This window comes from Crotalus tigris, unplaced genomic scaffold (genome assembly GCF_016545835.1).
Source record: "Crotalus tigris isolate CLP2741 ecotype Arizona unplaced genomic scaffold, ASM1654583v1 scf7180000020074.1721668, whole genome shotgun sequence".
Classification (NCBI taxonomy): Eukaryota; Metazoa; Chordata; class Lepidosauria; order Squamata; family Viperidae; genus Crotalus; species Crotalus tigris.
The window spans coordinates 131,242-150,663 of NW_024097846.1; the positions used below are offsets into that span (position 1 = coordinate 131,242).

A 19,422-nucleotide genomic window follows, 5' to 3' on the forward strand; every position below is an offset into this window, starting at 1 on the left:
GTAGCACAGCTAAGGAAAAGGGGAAAAAATGGCGGACTGCATTGTTTGGCGACCCCCGTGAAATGGTCGTTCGACCCCAAATGGGGTCCCGACCCACAGGTTGAGAACCACTGACTTACAGTATAACTCATTTATATTTCTTTTTGTGGATTGATATTATCTGTTTTCATTACCAAGAGGGAAAATGATCAGGATCACTTCTATTTGTATTATAATTATGCTTTTATTCTAAGCAAACATTGCATTGCTGGACACTAAGAAAAAAAACATTGTCCTGTTTCAAGGTAAAATATGTTACTTTCAATAGCATGTCCCGCAGCTATCAAAGAAAACCAGATTGTTATAGATAAAGAAAACACATAAATAAACTAAGTTCATTCATTTCCTGTATAAATTGCATTTAATTTTTCTGAAAATTATCTGCAAATTAATATTAAGGTTGAAATCTTAATTACTTATTGGTGGAACAACTCGTAAAATCCAAAGGCCCTTATTTCCAAGTACAAATGCATAAAGACAGTAATCATAGGGTGGTATTTCACATTTTGGACTTCATCCACTACATACTGGTTCAGAATAAACCTATATTTAGTTGTACATGATCCCTAAGCAGCATAATACACCAAGAAATGTTGCTTGTGAGACTTAGAAGATAGCAAGTACTCTTCAGGTTAGATTATTAGTACCAAATTAGCTTCACCTAGAATCCATATATATAATTATGTTATTATAAAGAAAAAAAACTTCTATAGTAATTTAAACCAAAATTTTAATAACATTGATTCACACACTATGTAATTTTATTTTTTTCTTCCACCAAACCTGGGGGGGCAAACATTGCCCCCTAATGGGAAGATGGTTCTAAAGAAAAAGGGCAAGAAATGTGTCTTCTTTCTTTACAAGTACTGAATTTGCAATTCTAAAAATGCATCTATACTTTTTACTAAACAGTTAGCACTAGCATTTCTAGTCAGTTAGATGGAATTTAACAGTGTCCAGATCGCTAAATTCTGCTATTTTTAGATGAATATAAAACAGGATATATAAAGCCATGTGGTCTTTGGTGGACTCAGCTAAACCTCAGGATATATAAAGCCATGTGGTCTTTGGTGGACTCAGCTAGACCTAACAACATATAGAAATTTAGGTACTCTTACTACTTTTTTCAAAGGCTTAAATGGTAAGTGTTTTTTAACTGTACTTATAGAGATTTTACTGTACATTTAAAATTATAATCAAGCCAATAGTTTGCCAAAGAAAGGTTAAAAAAAACAGCAATATAATCACCCAATTAGATACATCTATACTAACATATAACCGCTGGGCCACCGTGCCGCACACAGACACAGACACACAGAGGCTTGTTGGCTAGAAAGCCAGCAGCCTAGGTTCAAGACCCGAGTGCCACGTGACAGGGTGAACTCCCATCCATGCCCCAGCTCCTGTCAACCTAGCAATTTGAGAGCATACAAATGCAAGTAGATAAACAGGTACTACTTCAGTGGGAAGGCAATAGAGCTCCATGATATTATGCTGGCCACATGACTGTGAAATGTCTTCGGACATTTCGGACAGCCTCAATGGCCTTGAAATGGAGATGAACACCGCTCCCTATAGTCAGCAACAACTAGCGGAGTAAAATCCACAGGGACTCCTTTACCTATACTAATATATTAACAGTCTGTTCATTCAGTAATTTAAAATGGTTGCGAAACAAATTATTTTTAGGAGAATCCTGAAAGTTGTAAAATGTACTTTGAAAAAGTCCATAGCATTCTATAAAGTGGAATGAAACAGCAACAAATGTGATAAATATAGCAATCAATAAATCCAATTAAAAAGTCCACGTAATACTGTATAAATGAGCAAAAACCATCTAGCATTTTTGGTCAATATTAATTCTAAATATGACATATAACAGAATCCTTGTAAATAATCCACTTCTTACTCTTAATTCTCTTCTTCCCATCCCTTTTTTATTAAGATTAGATAATAGGCATCCATGCAGATTTTATACAACATAAGACAATGCTGTCTAATTAATGTCAAGTTTTATCTAGGGCAGAAGTAACATTTTGGTGACTTTGAATTTCAATCACCAGCAAGAGCAGAATAAGTAGCATTAGGTTGTTACTTAGGAGGATATAATTTTTGGCTCATGCTTATGGTATTTACAGGATGGTCTTAATTATGTTACTTAGTCATATGTAAAACTAATTCAATAACACTCTTTTACTTGAAGGATTGTAGCTTTGGGCTACAGACTTTACAATGATTTTCAAGGGAGTTGAGATTAGCATGAGACAAGCACAGCTTTGTGAAAAAACCATTTACCTATTATCAGCTTTGACCTAATAATATAAGCTCTAAAAACAACTACTGAGTGATTGCAAAAAGTGTTTCAAAGTGGAATTATAGAGGCTTAAAAGTCGAAAAAAGTTGTCTGACTCCAACCTAAACACACTGTCATAGGTATACTTCAATGTTTGAACTTTTAAAAATGGATGCAGCACCACTTAGCAAAATTAGAAGAGATAACAAATTAGAAACCTTTAATGAACATTTTGCCTTTTAGTACTGTCCATGGGGTTTTCATGGCAAAGATACTGGAGTGGTTTGCCATTTCCTTCTCCAGTGGATCACATTTTGTCAGAACTCTCTGCTATGACCTGTCCATCTTGGGTGGCCCTGCACGGCATAGCTTATAGCTTCATTGAGTTACGCAAGCCCCTTTGCCACGACAAGGCAGTAATCCATAAAGGGGCCATAAGTTGGACCATAAGAAAAGTTGGACCATAAGAAAGGCTGAGCGCCAAAGAATTGAGGCCTTTGAACTATGGTGCTGGAGAAGACTCCTGCGAGTCCCTTGGACTGCAAGGCGTTCAAACCGGTCAGTCCTAGAAGAGATCAACCCCGACTGCTCTTTAGAAGGCCAGATCCTGAAGTTGAAACTCAAAGACTTTGGCCACCTAATGAGAAGGAAGGACTCACTGGAGAAGCGCCTAATGCTGGGAAAGATTGAGGGCAATAGAAGAAGGGGACGACAGAGAATGAGGTGGCTGGATGGAGTCACTGAAGCAGTAGGTGTGAACTTAAATGGACTCCAGAAGATGGTAGAGGACAGGAAGACCTGAAGGAATGTTGTCCATGGGGTTGCGATGGGTCGGACATGACTTCGCAATTAACAACAACAACAATAAACATTTGCAATCATTGTACTGAATTTCAAAAAATAAGCTTTTTTTTAAATTTAATATTTTGGCTTCTGTTGACTATTTTTATCCTTTGATTGTAATTAATTTATTCTTGTATTCTTTAATCTGATTCCTTCATACTTGTAAATTAAACAAAAAACAGCTCTTTGAACATTAAGTAGCTAGATAGACAAAATTCAAAAACAACTCTGATTTTTGCAATCATTCCTACATAGTTTAATTATTTGCTATTTTCAAATATTACTTTAATCCCAAAAAAGATAAAACCCTAAAATATACAAATGTAATACAATGTAAAACCCATACTAAATTTTTTAAAAAGTCATCTTCAGGTCAAGCTTTACTTCTGGTTATTTCATGGGCAGCATTAGACTCAAAAGTGGCATTACCTTAATTTGCCTACAGAAAGAGTTCCATAATCAACATTGTTACGAAAAAGATCCTGTGCTATGATTCCACCCACACTGCTGTTGTAAAATAGGGCTTCAATTACAGCTTATAAATTACAAATATATTCACCACCGTAACTATGACCCCAAACCTTTTAGACATTACTACCCAAGAAAATACAACTTGCGGTAGAAACAATTTAATGGCTTATACAGCTGTAGGACAGGTATGTTGAATCTGCTCTAAATGTCACCTAAAAGTCTGGCAATTTCCACCAAGCTAAAATATCTTCAAAACCAGCTTTATATGACTATATCAATGATTGAAAGTATGGCTGATCCAAGAAAAGATGCTGAAATTGGTAAAGGACACTCCTAGCCACAGCCACCATTTAAGCATTCAGAAAGAAAGATGAATCCAGAAATAGCTCCAGGTAGTGCTTCTGCTCCTTCAGAATCAACATCTTGTTTTTCTTGTTTCTCTGATAATACTGAAAATACGCTGTGTCCCTCAAGAGTTAAGCTTTATATAGAACCATTCAGACTGACATTTAGCTCACTGTCCTTTTCATACCGTCTCAGCATCAGTAATTGCATTAATCATTCCTAATTTTACTTCCCAACATACAGCTGTCCTCTTACATCTGCTAAAACAACACTTGACCTATTTGCTCCTACATCTTCAAAGACACCTGCTGCTATACGACTTCACCTGGAAAGTCATTATTTCGTATCTAATCAACAAATTTTGCGGTTGTATGATTAACACAGAACAACACTGTGTTCAGTCACAAGACAGACACTTCATTAACCAAAATTCAAAGAAAGACTGAGAGATGTGGGGGGAATAAAAAGGTATAAGAGTTTTAATTGCACTAGGGAGAACAACAAAATCTAAATATCAATAAATTGCATGTAGTGCTTCTTATTCGTCTAAACATAAATGCACTATAAATAGTTTTAAGTCTTAGACGAAGATAGGGTGAATCTGCTAAATCAAAATTAGGGTTTATATTCATTCTATTACTTATGATAAGTATACTGAGAGGTAAACAGCTACTATACAGACTTTTTAGCAAAGAGCTAGATTTCTTTTTTTATAATAACACCCTGTATTATTTTTGAAAAGCTCTAGGTAGGCTGTGCCTTGAGTAAATAGGAAGGGAAAAAACAAAGCAAGGAAATTAGCCTATTTTGGATGCAGCAGTAATAGAGTCATTATGTGATACGCTTTAGAAACAATAGCCCTGTGACTGAAGAGCTATCAAGATTCCATGTATGAGGGTCTTCTGTATTTCTCAAAGAGCTACAATTGATTTTAGGTCTTCTGCATTTCTCAATCAAAGAGCTACAATTGATTTTAAGGAATATGCTGAGAGCTATATTCCCCAAAGGAAAGATGGAGACAGGACAAAACTAAATTTGCTGTTGATAGTAATGTGCAGCAGTACAATGGGGACAGTACAATGGGGACAGCAGTACAATGGAAGGTCAGGCTACAAATAGAGAAAGTAGAAAGCAAAATAGACTCTATATTTCCTGCCCGAGCAGGGAGTTGGACTAGATGACCTCCAAGGTCCCTTCCAACTTTACTACTATTACTATTACTATATGTAGTTGTTATGCAAAGCTTTAGCAATGTTTTTATTGTTGATGAACCAAAAGTATTATGTTATTTAGATAAACCAACAAGCTGTATCTGCCAATGTGTTCTCCTTCTTTTAATCAAGCTGCAAAAAGATGAAATATTATCAATTTTAGTACTATTACATCTGAATTATTAGAACTATTTAAGATACCTCAGATTCATTAATCATGATTATAGGCTTATTTCAACAAAGCACTTCCTGATATGGCCTTTCCAGATATTTTCCAGTGGCAATAGCCACCATGACTAATGCCCAGGGAATGACAGGAATTGTATTCTGAAATACAGCACATTAAGTTAAAAATGTCAGTTAATGAGCACATGTGGCTTTTGACTTAAAATCTATGTTTTCTCATGTCTTGTGAACCCAAAACAACTAACAGATTTTGCATTTCTGGAAACTGGGTCCAGTACTTAAGCTCTATATAAGTCTCTAATTGCTGATTGCCAGATATACAAAATGGGATAAATCTGAAGTCTGGATGATATAGTTAACCACAAATTTTGTTTATACAATCTTCCTTCCAGGGTGCAATTTAACCCAGGAAGTCAGAATGACAGTGAAGGTAGTTTTTCTAATCAAAAGAACTGGCAAAATATATTATCTATGATACAATCCTGGATCAAAGTTCTAAACTTGTATAGACAAAAGAGAAATAATCTCTCCTAGTTGTGTCTCAAAGTTAACACAATTACTTAAAGATTAAAGATTAAGAAAATGTTTCTGCATTTGTAGTTTTCCTCATGATCCACACAGCCATTTTACTTCATATATTTATAAAGAAATGGCAGAATTTCAAACAAGGGAAGAATTTAGTAACAAGAGTAAAACCAACAGATCCTTTATACTGTAGATGTTCCTAGGTCAAAGATTTAACTTTAAAGAATTAAAGATTCTGCTTTGATTCTGAAGAAAAACAAAACAGTCCCCACAAATAGAGAGAATACAGTTGGCCAATTTTGGCTCCATATTGTTGCACTTAGGAACCCTGGATGTGTAGAAGGACACACAGCTTACTTCCTGAGCTAGCTGAGGTCAATAACGGCTGTTTAGTCATAGAATCAAAGAGTTGTAAAGAACTACTCCAACTTCCCACTCAATGAAAATTCTGCTAAAATACTGAAGACCAGCTTAAAATTTCATGACAACTGTTGACCTGATCCAGGTGATACCTGACCATGTTAAACTGGTACTTAGTTCTGATATAGGTTGTTATTAGAATATGGGAGATGGGTTTTATATGGCTTCTCTGAAATGGGCAAATGATGCCCTGATCAGCTTTAGAATGCCAGCTGGTGTAAACACTACAGGAATTAAGGACTTGTTTAAAATAATAAATCATTCATAAATCTTAGTAGTCTTCGGAAATATCTAAGGGTAATGTACACTTTGTGGACTTCAAGTCTGTGAATATATATGGGCTACAATCTGCTCATCTAATCCTTGCTAATTAAATTAACTAACCATGTTTTTTTTCTTTTCATAAAAGATCAAAATACTAAAGCAGTAAAGCAAACTCTTTTAGCTCCTATATTTTTATCAGGAATTGGAAGCATAGCATTCGTGGCCCCTTATGAACCCCCAGAGGAATCTCACTCTCTCCGGCCCTTAACTCATTAGAATCACAAATAACATCAGTAGTTTCTTACAAACTAACTCCAAATCTAGGTAATCTGGGCATTGTGCAACTATGAATGATTCTTGTATTACCATTTTCCCCCTCTGGTGAAAGTCAGTCTGGATTAACTATTTAACTTTAACCCTTTTTGTATTATGAAAAAAAAAATATTGCTTGTATACCCAGAAGGAAAAAAATCTTATTGTGCCAGTGATAAGAATGCATTTAGCTTCTTTATATCCATATAAAATAGTATGGCAAGATCATTAGTGCTGGAAGTTTTGAACAGAGATATTAGGATGAGAAAATAACAGGCATAAAAGTTAAAAAAGAAGTTTATAAACTGACAGAGTTTTTACTGATGATGTAGTTATATTCCTGCAAGACCCAAAACTGGTATAGAACACTTGATGATGAAGCTAAATGACTTTGGACCTTTAGCAGGCTTCAAAATAAACAGAAAGTAATATGAATATGAATGCTTCAGTAATATGAAACGTTCACAACAAAGTCAGGTTTTAAAGTGGAGAAAAAGATTAAGTGTCTTAACTCCATTGTGTCTGCAGGAAATGACATTGAAAATGACATATTAAGATTAGGTAAAATCTCTGTAATTAAGATGTTTTAGCAAAAATGGTATTTTTATTTCAGATTTTACCAATATTGACAACTGACATCCCATTTAAACAATGGCAAAAGGATATTTCTAAATTCATATTGCAAGGGGAAAACTGAGAATTAGATACAAATTATTGCAAGATGCCAAAGAAAGAGATATGATTTAGGTTACGAGATTTGAAATTGTACTTTGATGCTTGCTGTTTAATCTGGATGAAAAAGTGGGTGACTCTCCAAAACAAAGATTACTTGAGTTAGAGGGGCATGAATTAAGATTTGGATGGCAGACCTACTTATGGGATGACAAAATTAAGATGAATGTTGACTTTAAGAATCATTTTGTTAGCCATGCCATCCTAAGGGTTTGTAATAAATATAAAATAAAATTCCCTATGAAGGTACCTCTTTGAGTGTCATCTCAGGCTTTTTGCAGAAAAGAAATGATGGCAAGCCCAGATTGATGGACTTATGGTCAAAGAATAATTTTTAATCAAGGTGAAACCACACTTTAATCTAAAAAAGAGTTGGAATTAGTTAGAAGGATGTGTCTATCATTGGTTTACATAGACACAATTGAAAGAAAGATTTAAAGTAGACAAAATGTTATGGGTTTGACCTTGCAAAAAATTAATTTGAAATTGTATTGTCTGGTAATGATGAACAGGTTATTGCCAAGGTTTATAATCTGTTATTAAAATTGAATATGTGAAGCAATGCATGATTTAATGGGTTAAGAATATTGGGTATAATGCTGGAACAATAGGAAAAGAGGTGGGCAAACAGCTTAAAATTTACATTGAACTATAATTTAAAATAATTTTTCTATAAAATGTACTGTTGGTATTTAATAAATTGTCAAAGATTTATAAAAGTACTTCAAATGTATGTTGGAAACATAAATATAAAGAAGGAATTTTCTACTATCTTTGGTGGACTTGTGACAAAGCAAAGAAATATTAGGGTAAAATTCGTATTTTAATATAGAAGATTCTTAAAACAAATATACTAATTAAACCAGAGACTTTTCTTCTAGGGCAGTGGTTCTCAACCTTTCTAATGCCGCGACCCCATAATACAGTTCCCCATGTTATGGTGACCCCCAACCACTTATACATCACCGGATGCCAGGGGCATGGCCAAAGAAAAGGGGGGGGGGAAATGGCAGACAGCCTTGTTTGGCGACCCCCGTGAAATGGTCGTTTGACTCCAAATGGGGTCCCGACCCACAGGTTGACAACCACTGTTCTAGGGTTAATGGACAAAGAACCTGAAACAATGGAACTTTGTTGTTATACATGTTGATCATAGCGAGAATGCTTTATGCACCAAAATGAAAAGATATATTAATTCCCACAATGGAAGAATAATAGAACAAACAGAGATGGTCAAATTAACTGCTTTAATCAACAACTAGAATACATCTAATTATCTGGAAATCACTTCTAGATTTTGTGCTTGAGAAAGAAAAAAAATGAAACTTTAACTTTGTGATTTATTGATTAGACAAGGTTTTTTTGTTAGGAAAATGTCTAGTATATGTGAAGTAAGAAGTTGAGGCTGTAATGTAATTATGTTCATTCTACTGAACTGAAAAGTTAATGCTCTTTCCCCTTCATTCTTCACTTCTCTCTTTCCCCTTTCTCCACTATTTTCATTTTCATTTTATACTCTAATATGTTTAATAAAATTATATTAGATAAACAATATTATGACAAGATTGTTCTCCCCTTTCCCAGCAAACTTCAGCAGTGTATGTGTGAGTGTGTGTGTGTATGCAATTTCTCTGAAGAGAAATTTGTTTCTCTTAGCTATCATATTAAGAGACACATAAATGTGACAAGACATCAAATTGTGGGTTTTTCTCTTTCGAAAAAAGTGCAGTTCACTTAAGAAAAAGTTAGAAAGGGAGATTGAGAGTGACACATTTGTTTAAAAAGTAGGTAATTAAAGGAAGTTTTTTTATCCATGTATTGATGAGTCAGTCAGCTACCATTCTGTCATCTCCTTATCCAACAGTGAGCAATTTCAAAGTCAGCTTGGAGATCAAATAATGCCTGGTAAACAAAAATCTACCACATCTTCTTGATCAGTAATTCAAGGAGTGTTTTTGTTAAGGATTATTTCTGAGTGGAAATTTGATATGCAATTTATATTCAGCAAAGTTCTTGACTTGTACAGAGACCACATTCTTGAGGACAAAGAAATTGTACACAAGTCTAACCAATTAAACAACTAATGGATAAAAAATACAATCAAACTCTATAAAGGTTGCTCGAATTATTTTAAGTTGGCTCCAGTACGAATTACTTAGTTAAACTAGCTAAATTATATAGAATCTGAATATACATACGTAAACAGGATCTCTTTCCAGCTGTGCTTGCACCCCCCAGGCACAGGTTGCCTCCCCGGTGGACCAGTTCAAGTTCCAAGTTTGTCCTGAATAAACAGGAAGGGAATAGCCTTATTTCAATTATTTACAAGTTCTAAAAAAATTGTTCAATCAATCTGTAAAATTGTACCCCCAAATGAAAAGGAGCAAGAACATGACAGAGTATGCGTGCCACACTAAACTGTAGTATTAATTTGAAGTGGGCAAGTTAATTTTGTCCTGAAGTTGCATAAATTCTCTCAGTCCTTGTTTTATGCAGCCAAAAAGGTCAACATCTCATTAGCCAGATATCTCAAGAGCCCACAGCTCTTGACTGAAAACAAAAAGTTAGAAAAAGGGCAATCTGGAATTACAAAACTACTGCTTTGCCCTGCATCAGGATAAAGGGAACCCTGGTGGCGCAGTGGTTAAAGTGGTCAGAATGCAGTATTGCAGGCAGACTCTGTCCACACCTTGAAGTTTGATCCTGATGAGGCTGAATATTAACTCAGCCTTCCATTCTTCCAAGGTTGATAAAATGAGGACCCAGATTATTTGGGAAAATATATAAATAATGCTTTGGTATTGTAAACTGCCCAGAGAGTGCTGTAAAGTACTATGGGGTAGTATATAAGCCTAAATGCTATTGCTATCAGGTTAAAAGCAATTTGGTACTCTACAAATGTGAACTTTAACTCCTCCAGTTGCTGTACAAATGAGTGGCAGATGGTAATTGAAATCGGCAATATTTGCAGGACACCTGATTGCCCATCCCCGAGATACAGCATATCTAATCCGAATAATGTAAAGCACTTGGAAGGATTTCATTGAGTATAAACTATTTTGCAAAGATTCCAGTGGCATATGTCGGAAAAGAACTCTTTTTGTGCAAAATGTTTGTTAAAACATATTCACATTACTAAAATAGTAGCATTTCAAATAATAATATTCCTAAATTTGCAGCTTATGTCACCATTTTTTGAAGGAATGCTTTAATCCTCCTTACACTGAGAAAAAGCAATTTAACAGTGAAAATGTTTGGGCTCTGAGCTCCATCTGGTTGCTGCTGATAAGGCCAGCCACACGACTAGGGAATTTTCCACTCTTCAGGCAATTTGCAGCACTTGCTGAATTTCTAAAAACTCAACAGCAAAGCTGTGACACAGATTCATATTAGTGAATAGGAAAAAAAATGCAAATCACACCTTAGATAACTAGATGAATATTAAAATATTTATTTCCTGAAATCTCTTCAGTTTTCTTTAAAGGAATGGTAACCCACTGTTCCATAAAACAAAGACATTATTGATCCCTGAGAAATAACAAAAGGTGGTACCTGTCCTTGAAAAAGACTGCACAGAATGAGTGAGGAGGGGAAAGGAAAACAAAGCTGCCCCAAAGGAAAAATAAACAGGGCTGTGCTCTCTCAACTGAGCTAATAAGAGTGGCCCTGCTTCCTGTCACTCCCTCTGCTGTGGTCTGGTGAAATGGCTATTAGATGTTCACTGGGAGAGAACCCAAAGGTTTCTCTCAGTGCTTGGGATTTTGCCCTCTGTCCTCTTCAGTCACTCTGCCTTCCAAATAAAAAGCTTTCTTCTTTAACCAAAGCAACATATTTGCGTGATCATTTCTGGACATTTTTTCAATACAGTAAAACTATCTGTCATGTATACATGACATCTATATAATGATTTTGAATGAGTGGAATCAGCCCACCACTTTTAGCAAGAGAAACAAGTAAACAATCCATTGGACTTTTTACATTTCTAGAAGCATTCTTATAAACATAAAATATATATTTTTCAGATAATGAAAACTGTCCCGTACTTAAAGTATATTTTATATTATAGTACTTAAAGTACTATAATCTCATTCTTGGTTAACATATGTTTTGCAGAATTCATTTTTTCTTGTTGCAAACGGTTGGAGTATATGACCTTTAAAAGACATAAAGTCCAATAACACGAAAAAAGAACATTCTGAAACCTTTTAAGAAAAATCCCAGTGTACGAATAAGTAACAACAACCAAAAAAACTCTATAAACTAAATTTAGTTCTTATTACTTTTACAAAGGTCAAAATATACAACCATTCATCAGCTTAGAAAAATCACCGTTCTTCATAGCTTTACTGTCTTCTTGAAGGATCAAGAAAAGGTTACTATCTTCCTGAAATATTCACATGCATTAATAACTCTGATGTATCATGCACAGACTATGTGCAAGTATGCCCTGAGATAATTCTGCTTTCAGAGTACCTAATGGTGTCAAAATAAATAATAATAATAATAATAATCACAATGTCAAGAAAAGCTACAAAAAAGTAACCAAGCATCCATTCTGAACACATGGGGTAGGCTATAAGAATTACTAGAAATCGGAATTTGTAATACTGTAATAACTGAACATTATCAAGCTACAATTGTGATGGCAATACTATTTTCCCTGCAACTGTATCTACCCAGTGAAGATTTTCCAAAGTCAAAGGGCTCTGGGACATGTTTATTTTATTTAAAAATTTATATAGCCATTTGTCGTATTTACCAGAATCCTGGGTGACTCACAAAAAACAATAAAATCATTAAAAATATAAAAAATATTTGAATGATACTTTGAGGATAAAAATCTATTGCAGCAAATAAATTAGACACAGTCTGATATTTTTTTCTGCATTGCTTTCAGTTTTTATTATCAAGGTTATGTGGAAAATGCTTGGTAAGTTCATCAATCCCCATTTATTCATTGTTGTACCCATATTTCCTCATACCATAAACTTGTAAGTTGAGGGTTGTCCATTAAGGCAACCTGAATGAGTGACAAACAGAAGCAATCTTTAGAATAGTGCTTTACCCACCTGGCTACAGAGTACATGAAAAGAAAATCATTGTCTGGTGATCCAGGAGTCTTGCTGTAGTCAGTATATTTTTTCTGGGTAGTATTTTTGATATCTTTCATCACTGACTCCATTTCTTTACTTAAATTGGTTTCTGACTGTTAAAGAAAAGAGGGATTGAATATATTTAGCAAAACCAGCAGTAGTAACAGAAAAAACACAAGAGAAAGAGTTCTGCAAATATAAGACTATGAAACATTAAATAGAACTATGCAATATTACATTAAACAGAGAGATGTTCAACAAACTCTTAGCTATTCAATAAAATATTCACTGGAGTTCATTGACAGAGATATTTTAAACTAACACTTCCAACATGCTAGCCTTTCATTAAGATTAGACATATTAATATTTTTATTGTGTTATTGTTTTTGAAATCAGTACAAGTGATTGAATACAAAACATAAACTTCACTTTAATAAAAAAATAGGCTATATTCTTTTAAAAGCTAAGCAGTACAAAGTAAGAAGAAATAGAAAAAACTAAAAAGTCAGAACATATTAATCAGTATTGTAATATCTGTTCAAAAGTATGTAACTGTAATTTATTTCCAGGCAGATTTGGATAAATTGGACCCTAAAGCTTATAAACGAAAGTGAATGTCGTTATAAAGCTTCAAAATATAAAACTATATATAAAAAGTTATGATAAAATGAATAATCCATAATGATAAACATTCTAAAATGGAAGATTTTAAATAGCTTTCAGTTATAAATGCAGTCATTTTTACACTATTACAACATTTCTTGAAATATGATTTAGTTCTATAAAAAGAAGCTGGAAAGCATGGATTTAATAATCAATAAATATATTAAAATTCAACAGCAAAATGCTGAGATAATCATAACTTTATTTTAAAGGTGATATAATTGAATCTATCTATTTGAAATTTTAATTTTCCTGAAACGTTTACATTTAATGGAGAAATGGTAGAGCATGTTCGACTTTTGAAATTTTACCAAACAGATGATGAATTATGAGGAGAGAAACAGAAAGAAGATGGAAAGACAAATTAACAAGGATCTTTCTGCCTTACACTGATGCTTACTGGGAAAGTTCCCAGCTGCTCTTGAAGTTCTTCCACCTCCTTGATGAGCTCCTGCATATTCTTGGTACTATGACACTGACAAAGGTTTCGCTCTACATTGTTGCCAGGATAACATGGAAGGACACTGTTGGCAAACTGCCTACACAGAGGACAAGTAAATTCTCCCTTGTCCACAGCAAAACCCTGGAGAACCTGATCATTCTAAAAGAAAGAACAAAATAAGTGAATTTCAGAAATGGCAAACATTTATAATTGTATTGTTTATGAAATGGATAAAGTACTGTGGCATGTTTATAAATGTGGATTTCATTTCTTATACATTAAAAGTTCCTATAGGCTCACTGAAGTTTCACCAATATCTACTGGAAACTTGTAATGATTTAATGAATAAAATATTATAAAAGAAACTTTTCATTTTGTCTTACCCGTAGGGATTCCATATAGGATTTATGACAATCTATGTGTAATGTATGGCCGCATGTTTGCACATATACACCTCCTTCCCAGCCAATCGATACCGATTGCAGACAAGAACTCTAAACAGTAAAGCATAACATTTAAGATAATGCACGTGGATACATCGTTACTTTAAAATATAGGACATTAATTCATTAAGGTATTCACATTTTTATTAATGAGCAAGAGTGGTATAGGCACTGTTAAATCTAAAAAGGACTGCTGTAGTTACTAAATAATTGTATTGTATTATGAGTGAAAAGAATAAAAACAAATACAAATTACAAAAAAAAGTATAATACAAAAAAGTTTGAAAAAGAAAAGGAGAAAAAAAAGAAAATAAAGTAACATCCCCCATTAGCCCGGTAAAGACCATTTTAAAAGCTTATCAATTTCTAAATACAACGTAATTTGTCTTCAGCCCCATAGCTCATCTCTTCAGTAAAAAAAAAATTCCCAAAGCTTTGTCAATCATTATATTAACAAAAATTCAGCAAAGTAACCACATGATTTTACTTTTAGCCCTGTTCAAATAAGCCAACCTTGTATTCCTTCCCTATGTTTTAAGAATCTTATTTTAACCCCTTCCAAACGAGTCCCAGAATTAGTTTTCATTTCTTTTTTAAAGCCAGAAATCTTTCAGAACTTTTAGCAGATTACTTTTGCATATCCAATAACTAAAGTTTCTCCTTTTGTTTGTCTCTAATAAAATCTTTCAAGAAATAACAGAGCTCTCTTTTTCTAGTAAGAAAAAGTTACCCAAGTCAGTTTCCTGGTTCAATGAGGAGTAAATTATCCATCAGTTCCATTTGTGTGCCCATATCTTTCTCCATTTCCTTCTCATTGCCTATCATATTTAAATCCTCCTTCAAAATAATTTCAAAATTATCCGTTGCAATTTGTTCTAGTTCGGCAACTTCATTACAACATGCTCTATACATCTTATTAAGATATCTGTTTATCTTATCAAGTTGTTTGGTAGACCAATATCCAAAAACTTCTGTTATAGATTTCTGCTGCATTCTTTTCTTTATTCTCTAGCTCCCTCTAGTAACCAACATTCAAGATTCCCTTATCATAAAAAGATCATAAACAATTGCCATTTCACATAGAAGTTTTTTTTCTAATAATTCAAAACTATAATTCCAAATCTGTTATTAACTTTCCAAAATCCACATTCTAAGCACCTTTTTGCTGCATAATAAAAAAAAACCATATACTTACAAAACTTTTAAAATCACATTTAAGCTACTTTCCTCTAAGGCAGGGGTGTCAAACTGCCGGCCCATGGGCCGGATGCATCATGCCAAAACCGCGCCCACCCCAGCTCCAGCAATGGGGAAAAAGTTGCGACATGTCGCGACACGTCATGTGACATGGAGAGTTTGACACCCTTGCTCTAAGGAGAAGGGCCTTCAGCTGACAAATACAGTAAAACTTTGCCAGTCTGAAAGGTATTAATATTTCCAGTACAATAAAAAAAAAGAAATCCAAAAGGTTATTAACAAACATCGCTTGATTGAGCTTAATGTCCATAAAAGACTGCATTATGAGGGTGAGCTTGATGGAATCCAGATTCCTAGCCATTCAATTCATAAACTGATCACAAAATAATCTGCTCATGAGTTTCTGGAATCACTTGGATAATCTCAACAATCTTGCCTTCCTCTAGAGAGATTTGCCAACCTGGATCCAGCATCCAGCCACAATTCTCCTCATAAATGCCCTCACAGGAATCCCAGGACTGTTACAGTTATAAGTGTTGTTATTACTACAGAAATTAGCCTAGAAAACATTATATTATATACACTGATTAACAGCGGTTGCATTTGGAATATAATTTTCAACACACAGTAAAGCTTCAATTTAACATTTTAAAAACAAATTTGTAACTAATTAAAATTATCTCTTGAAACCTTCCTTAATAAAATTATCTCTTGAAACCTTCCTTAATAATTTTAATTATATATACTATTATAATTATATATACTGTTAAGGAAATTAGCAACAGGATTTATTTTACTGTTCAGAACATTTCAGCAGACAATTCAAAGGATTTCAGAGGTATACATTTTTCTTCTAACCGAAATTTATTTTTTTCTTGCTATAATTATTTTAGTAACTAATTTTCTAGAAAGCACATTTGAGTCCATAAATATTAACGTATAAATTAGTTTCAAGTTTTTGAACAAATTCCACAAAGCTTTAGTACAGAAATAATTAATGTAGCTTGATTAAGTGCTGACATGTTTACTCTTAGTAGTTTCTTCATACATAGAATTTCTCCAAGATAATCTGTCCTGCATCTAGCTTTTTAAATCTCTCAATGGTGTATTCACTGCTGCTATAATTGAGTCCACTCACCCTGCTGCTGGTGATTGTTTGTTTATATCCTACCTTTGTTTGTATAAATAATTCAAGGTGGTGAATATATCCAACACATCATTCTCCACTTATTTTCCCCATATCAAAACCTCAGTGAGATGAGTTGGGCTGAGAGAAAGTGACTGGCTCATGGTCACCCAGCTGACTTTTACGGCCAAGGTGGGACTTGAACTTTTGGTCTGTTGCTTTAGACTAAATATTATAGAACTTTTCAAGGGGATATATATTACTTTGCATAATATATCCAAAATATAATAGTTTGTCATTTGTGTCTTAAGTGAGAACTCTAGATTGCTTTATTTTATAATCCATTTATTTATATTCCTGGCTCTCCATGGTATTCTGAAGACCATTCTCCAACGCTAATGTTCAGAAGTATTTATACTTTATATCCTGCTTCTTTAAATTACAACTTCTGCATGCATAGCTGCATAACAAGAAAGCCATTATCTATATTGTTCTAATTATTTTAGATATAGACTCCTGAACATCTTTTCCAAGACCTTTATGGTTACAAATCTGTTGTATATTTCTTGACAATTGATTCCTTTACTGTTGATAGCAGAGCCCCAAAAGCTGAAGTTATCCACCATTCTATGTCAATTTTAATGTTGTTCTAACCAGTTCCAAGGCTGTTTGTTGTATTGCTGTCATTAGTTGTAGTCCTACTTTTTCAATATATTCCTTGACTTTCATTACTAGAGCTTCCTGCTCATTTGCAGTTTTTTGCATTTTCCGCTATTAAAGGAGAGTTCCTGGAATAGTGCAGGTTATTTATGTTTGTTCCTCTAACTTTAAAACCAGTTACCTTTTTCCAAACTGGCTTGTCTCAACATATATTCAGCATATGAGCAGAACATAATGAAGCACACTGGTTCCAGATCAGGAAAGGAATGTGACAAGATTTCCTTCAACAAAATCATCCTTACAAAACTTTTATAACATAAACTCTAGTTCTAAATAAGTTCATTACAAGAAAACAAATGGAATAGTCATCCACCATACAGCTGCAAAATCTACATACATCTTTAAAGAACTGTTGTAAAGTTGCAAGGCGTGTTTCAAATATTGCTGCAAAAGTATCATTAGGATATATTTGTTCCTTTTCAGATGTTGGTAACTTCTTAGGCTCAGTAGTATTACGGCACTGCCCCAAAACTAGAGAGGGGGGGAGGGAGAGGGAGAGAGGGAGAGAGGGAGAGGGAGAGAGGGAGAGAGGGAGAGAGGGAGAGGGAGAGAGAGAGAAGAAAGGAAGAGATGGAAAAAGAGAGAAGATATTTACAGCATATCACAAAACAGAATTAAAGTACCCATCCATGCAGGGTAAGTGAATTAAAAGAGTCACAGAACTGATTAAATTGCTTGCACTGAACAATAACAATTTGTTGTATTGGTATTATAATATCAAGCAAATGTTACATTTTATTTTAACAGTTAAAATATTATTTGTATTAATGCCTTTCTCTTCATTCACACACACACACACACACACACACACACACACACACACACAAATTGTACTCTTCAAAATAGACACTGGCATATTTTATTTAACTTAATGTTTCTATTCTCTAATAAGTGAGAAACTGGATAATTTATACCTGCTTATAAAGAGGTGTATTCCTTGCCTCTCATTCTCCTATTGGTTCCTTTGCAAATATTCTCAGACAAATATATTCTTCATCTCATTAATCTGTTGGTGCCAACTACAGTTTGATTTTGAAGCCATACCTGAAGAAGCTTGTAAGAGAACTACTAATCCTGTTGGTCGTTCTTCAGTAGAAGGGCCACTTTGGCCACAAATAACACAATCATAGATAGCTTCAGAAACATGTTCTTCTGCTGTTGCAATCTCCATAGCAATATCAGCATCTGGTGATTCTAAAGAATGGAGAAATAAGACTCAATAGGGAAAATTAATTGCAATTTGAACCATTATAATGTGAAGTTTATTGCTTTCCCCCTGGAGGATGCTTTTTTACGATCAGACTTTACCAATGCAATACATAATCTCCATGCTTTTAAAAGTGTCGGTTGTAACAGGCAGTACAAACCTCTTCTGCTATAAGAACAAATGGGAGCCCAATATATATTTTAGTTCTGCAATGTTGGAAAATTTATTTATTAGACTTTGCAACATATTAGACTTATTAAGTTCATATATAACTGTAGCACACAGCATGAGTGGTCAACCAAATATAGCTGAGTTGGTCAACCAGGACACTGTGAGATCCCAGCACGTGAATCGCTAGGATGAAAACTGAATGCTAAGCTCAAAGCTGAAAAATAAGATTCAAATGTGGCATGGACTTCATTTCATCTTGTTTGCTTATTTATTGGGTAACAGTCACGCTGTTTGATACAGCCTGGATAGTATGACCTTGGAGAAGATCTTCAAAAGTTCAATTAATATCTCTGACTCATTGTTAGTGGTTTCTGGGATCTGCTGCCCTTAGGATTTGTTCTCACAGAGTGACTAACAAATGGAATGACTAACTACAGTAGGCCTGCTTAATAAGAGCCTGGCAATGTTTGCAGGAGCCCACTGTGTGACCTTCCCAAAAGACAAAATAACAAAGCCATTTGAGCTGTAGAGCTGAAGTATTGGCACTGGTGGAACAGAACCTTCAAAGGTAGATGGCTAAGGCCAGCAAAGTAAAAGAGAACTATTGTAAACTACATCCAACAAGACAAGAGCCACCAGTGCATCAGAATGGATAAAGAATGAAATGAACTGAAATGACTACTGAACCATGATCTCCTGCTTTCTAGCAGGGTGTCTTA

At 34.3% G+C, this 19,422-nt stretch overlaps 1 protein-coding gene across 5 annotated transcripts in view; it reads right to left on the reverse strand.

The window, feature by feature from the left end:
- Positions 1 to 19,422, reverse strand: part of UBR3 (ubiquitin protein ligase E3 component n-recognin 3) — a 97,259-nt gene that overhangs the window by 19,346 nt on the left and 58,491 nt on the right. For 3 of the 5 annotated variants that reach the window (XM_039365409.1, XM_039365405.1, XM_039365407.1), the window contains 6 exons: positions 18,370 to 18,519; positions 17,663 to 17,796; positions 14,223 to 14,333; positions 13,786 to 13,998; positions 12,711 to 12,847; positions 9,840 to 9,925 (listed from right to left, as the gene is read on the reverse strand). In XM_039365409.1, coding sequence (XP_039221343.1) covers positions 9,840 to 9,925; positions 12,711 to 12,847; positions 13,786 to 13,998; positions 14,223 to 14,333; positions 17,663 to 17,796; positions 18,370 to 18,519 — 831 coding nt within the window. The remainder of the gene's footprint in view (positions 1 to 9,839; positions 9,926 to 12,710; positions 12,848 to 13,785; positions 13,999 to 14,222; positions 14,334 to 17,662; positions 17,797 to 18,369; positions 18,520 to 19,422) is intronic. The other 2 variants (XM_039365406.1, XM_039365408.1) reach the window with 1 other exon arrangement.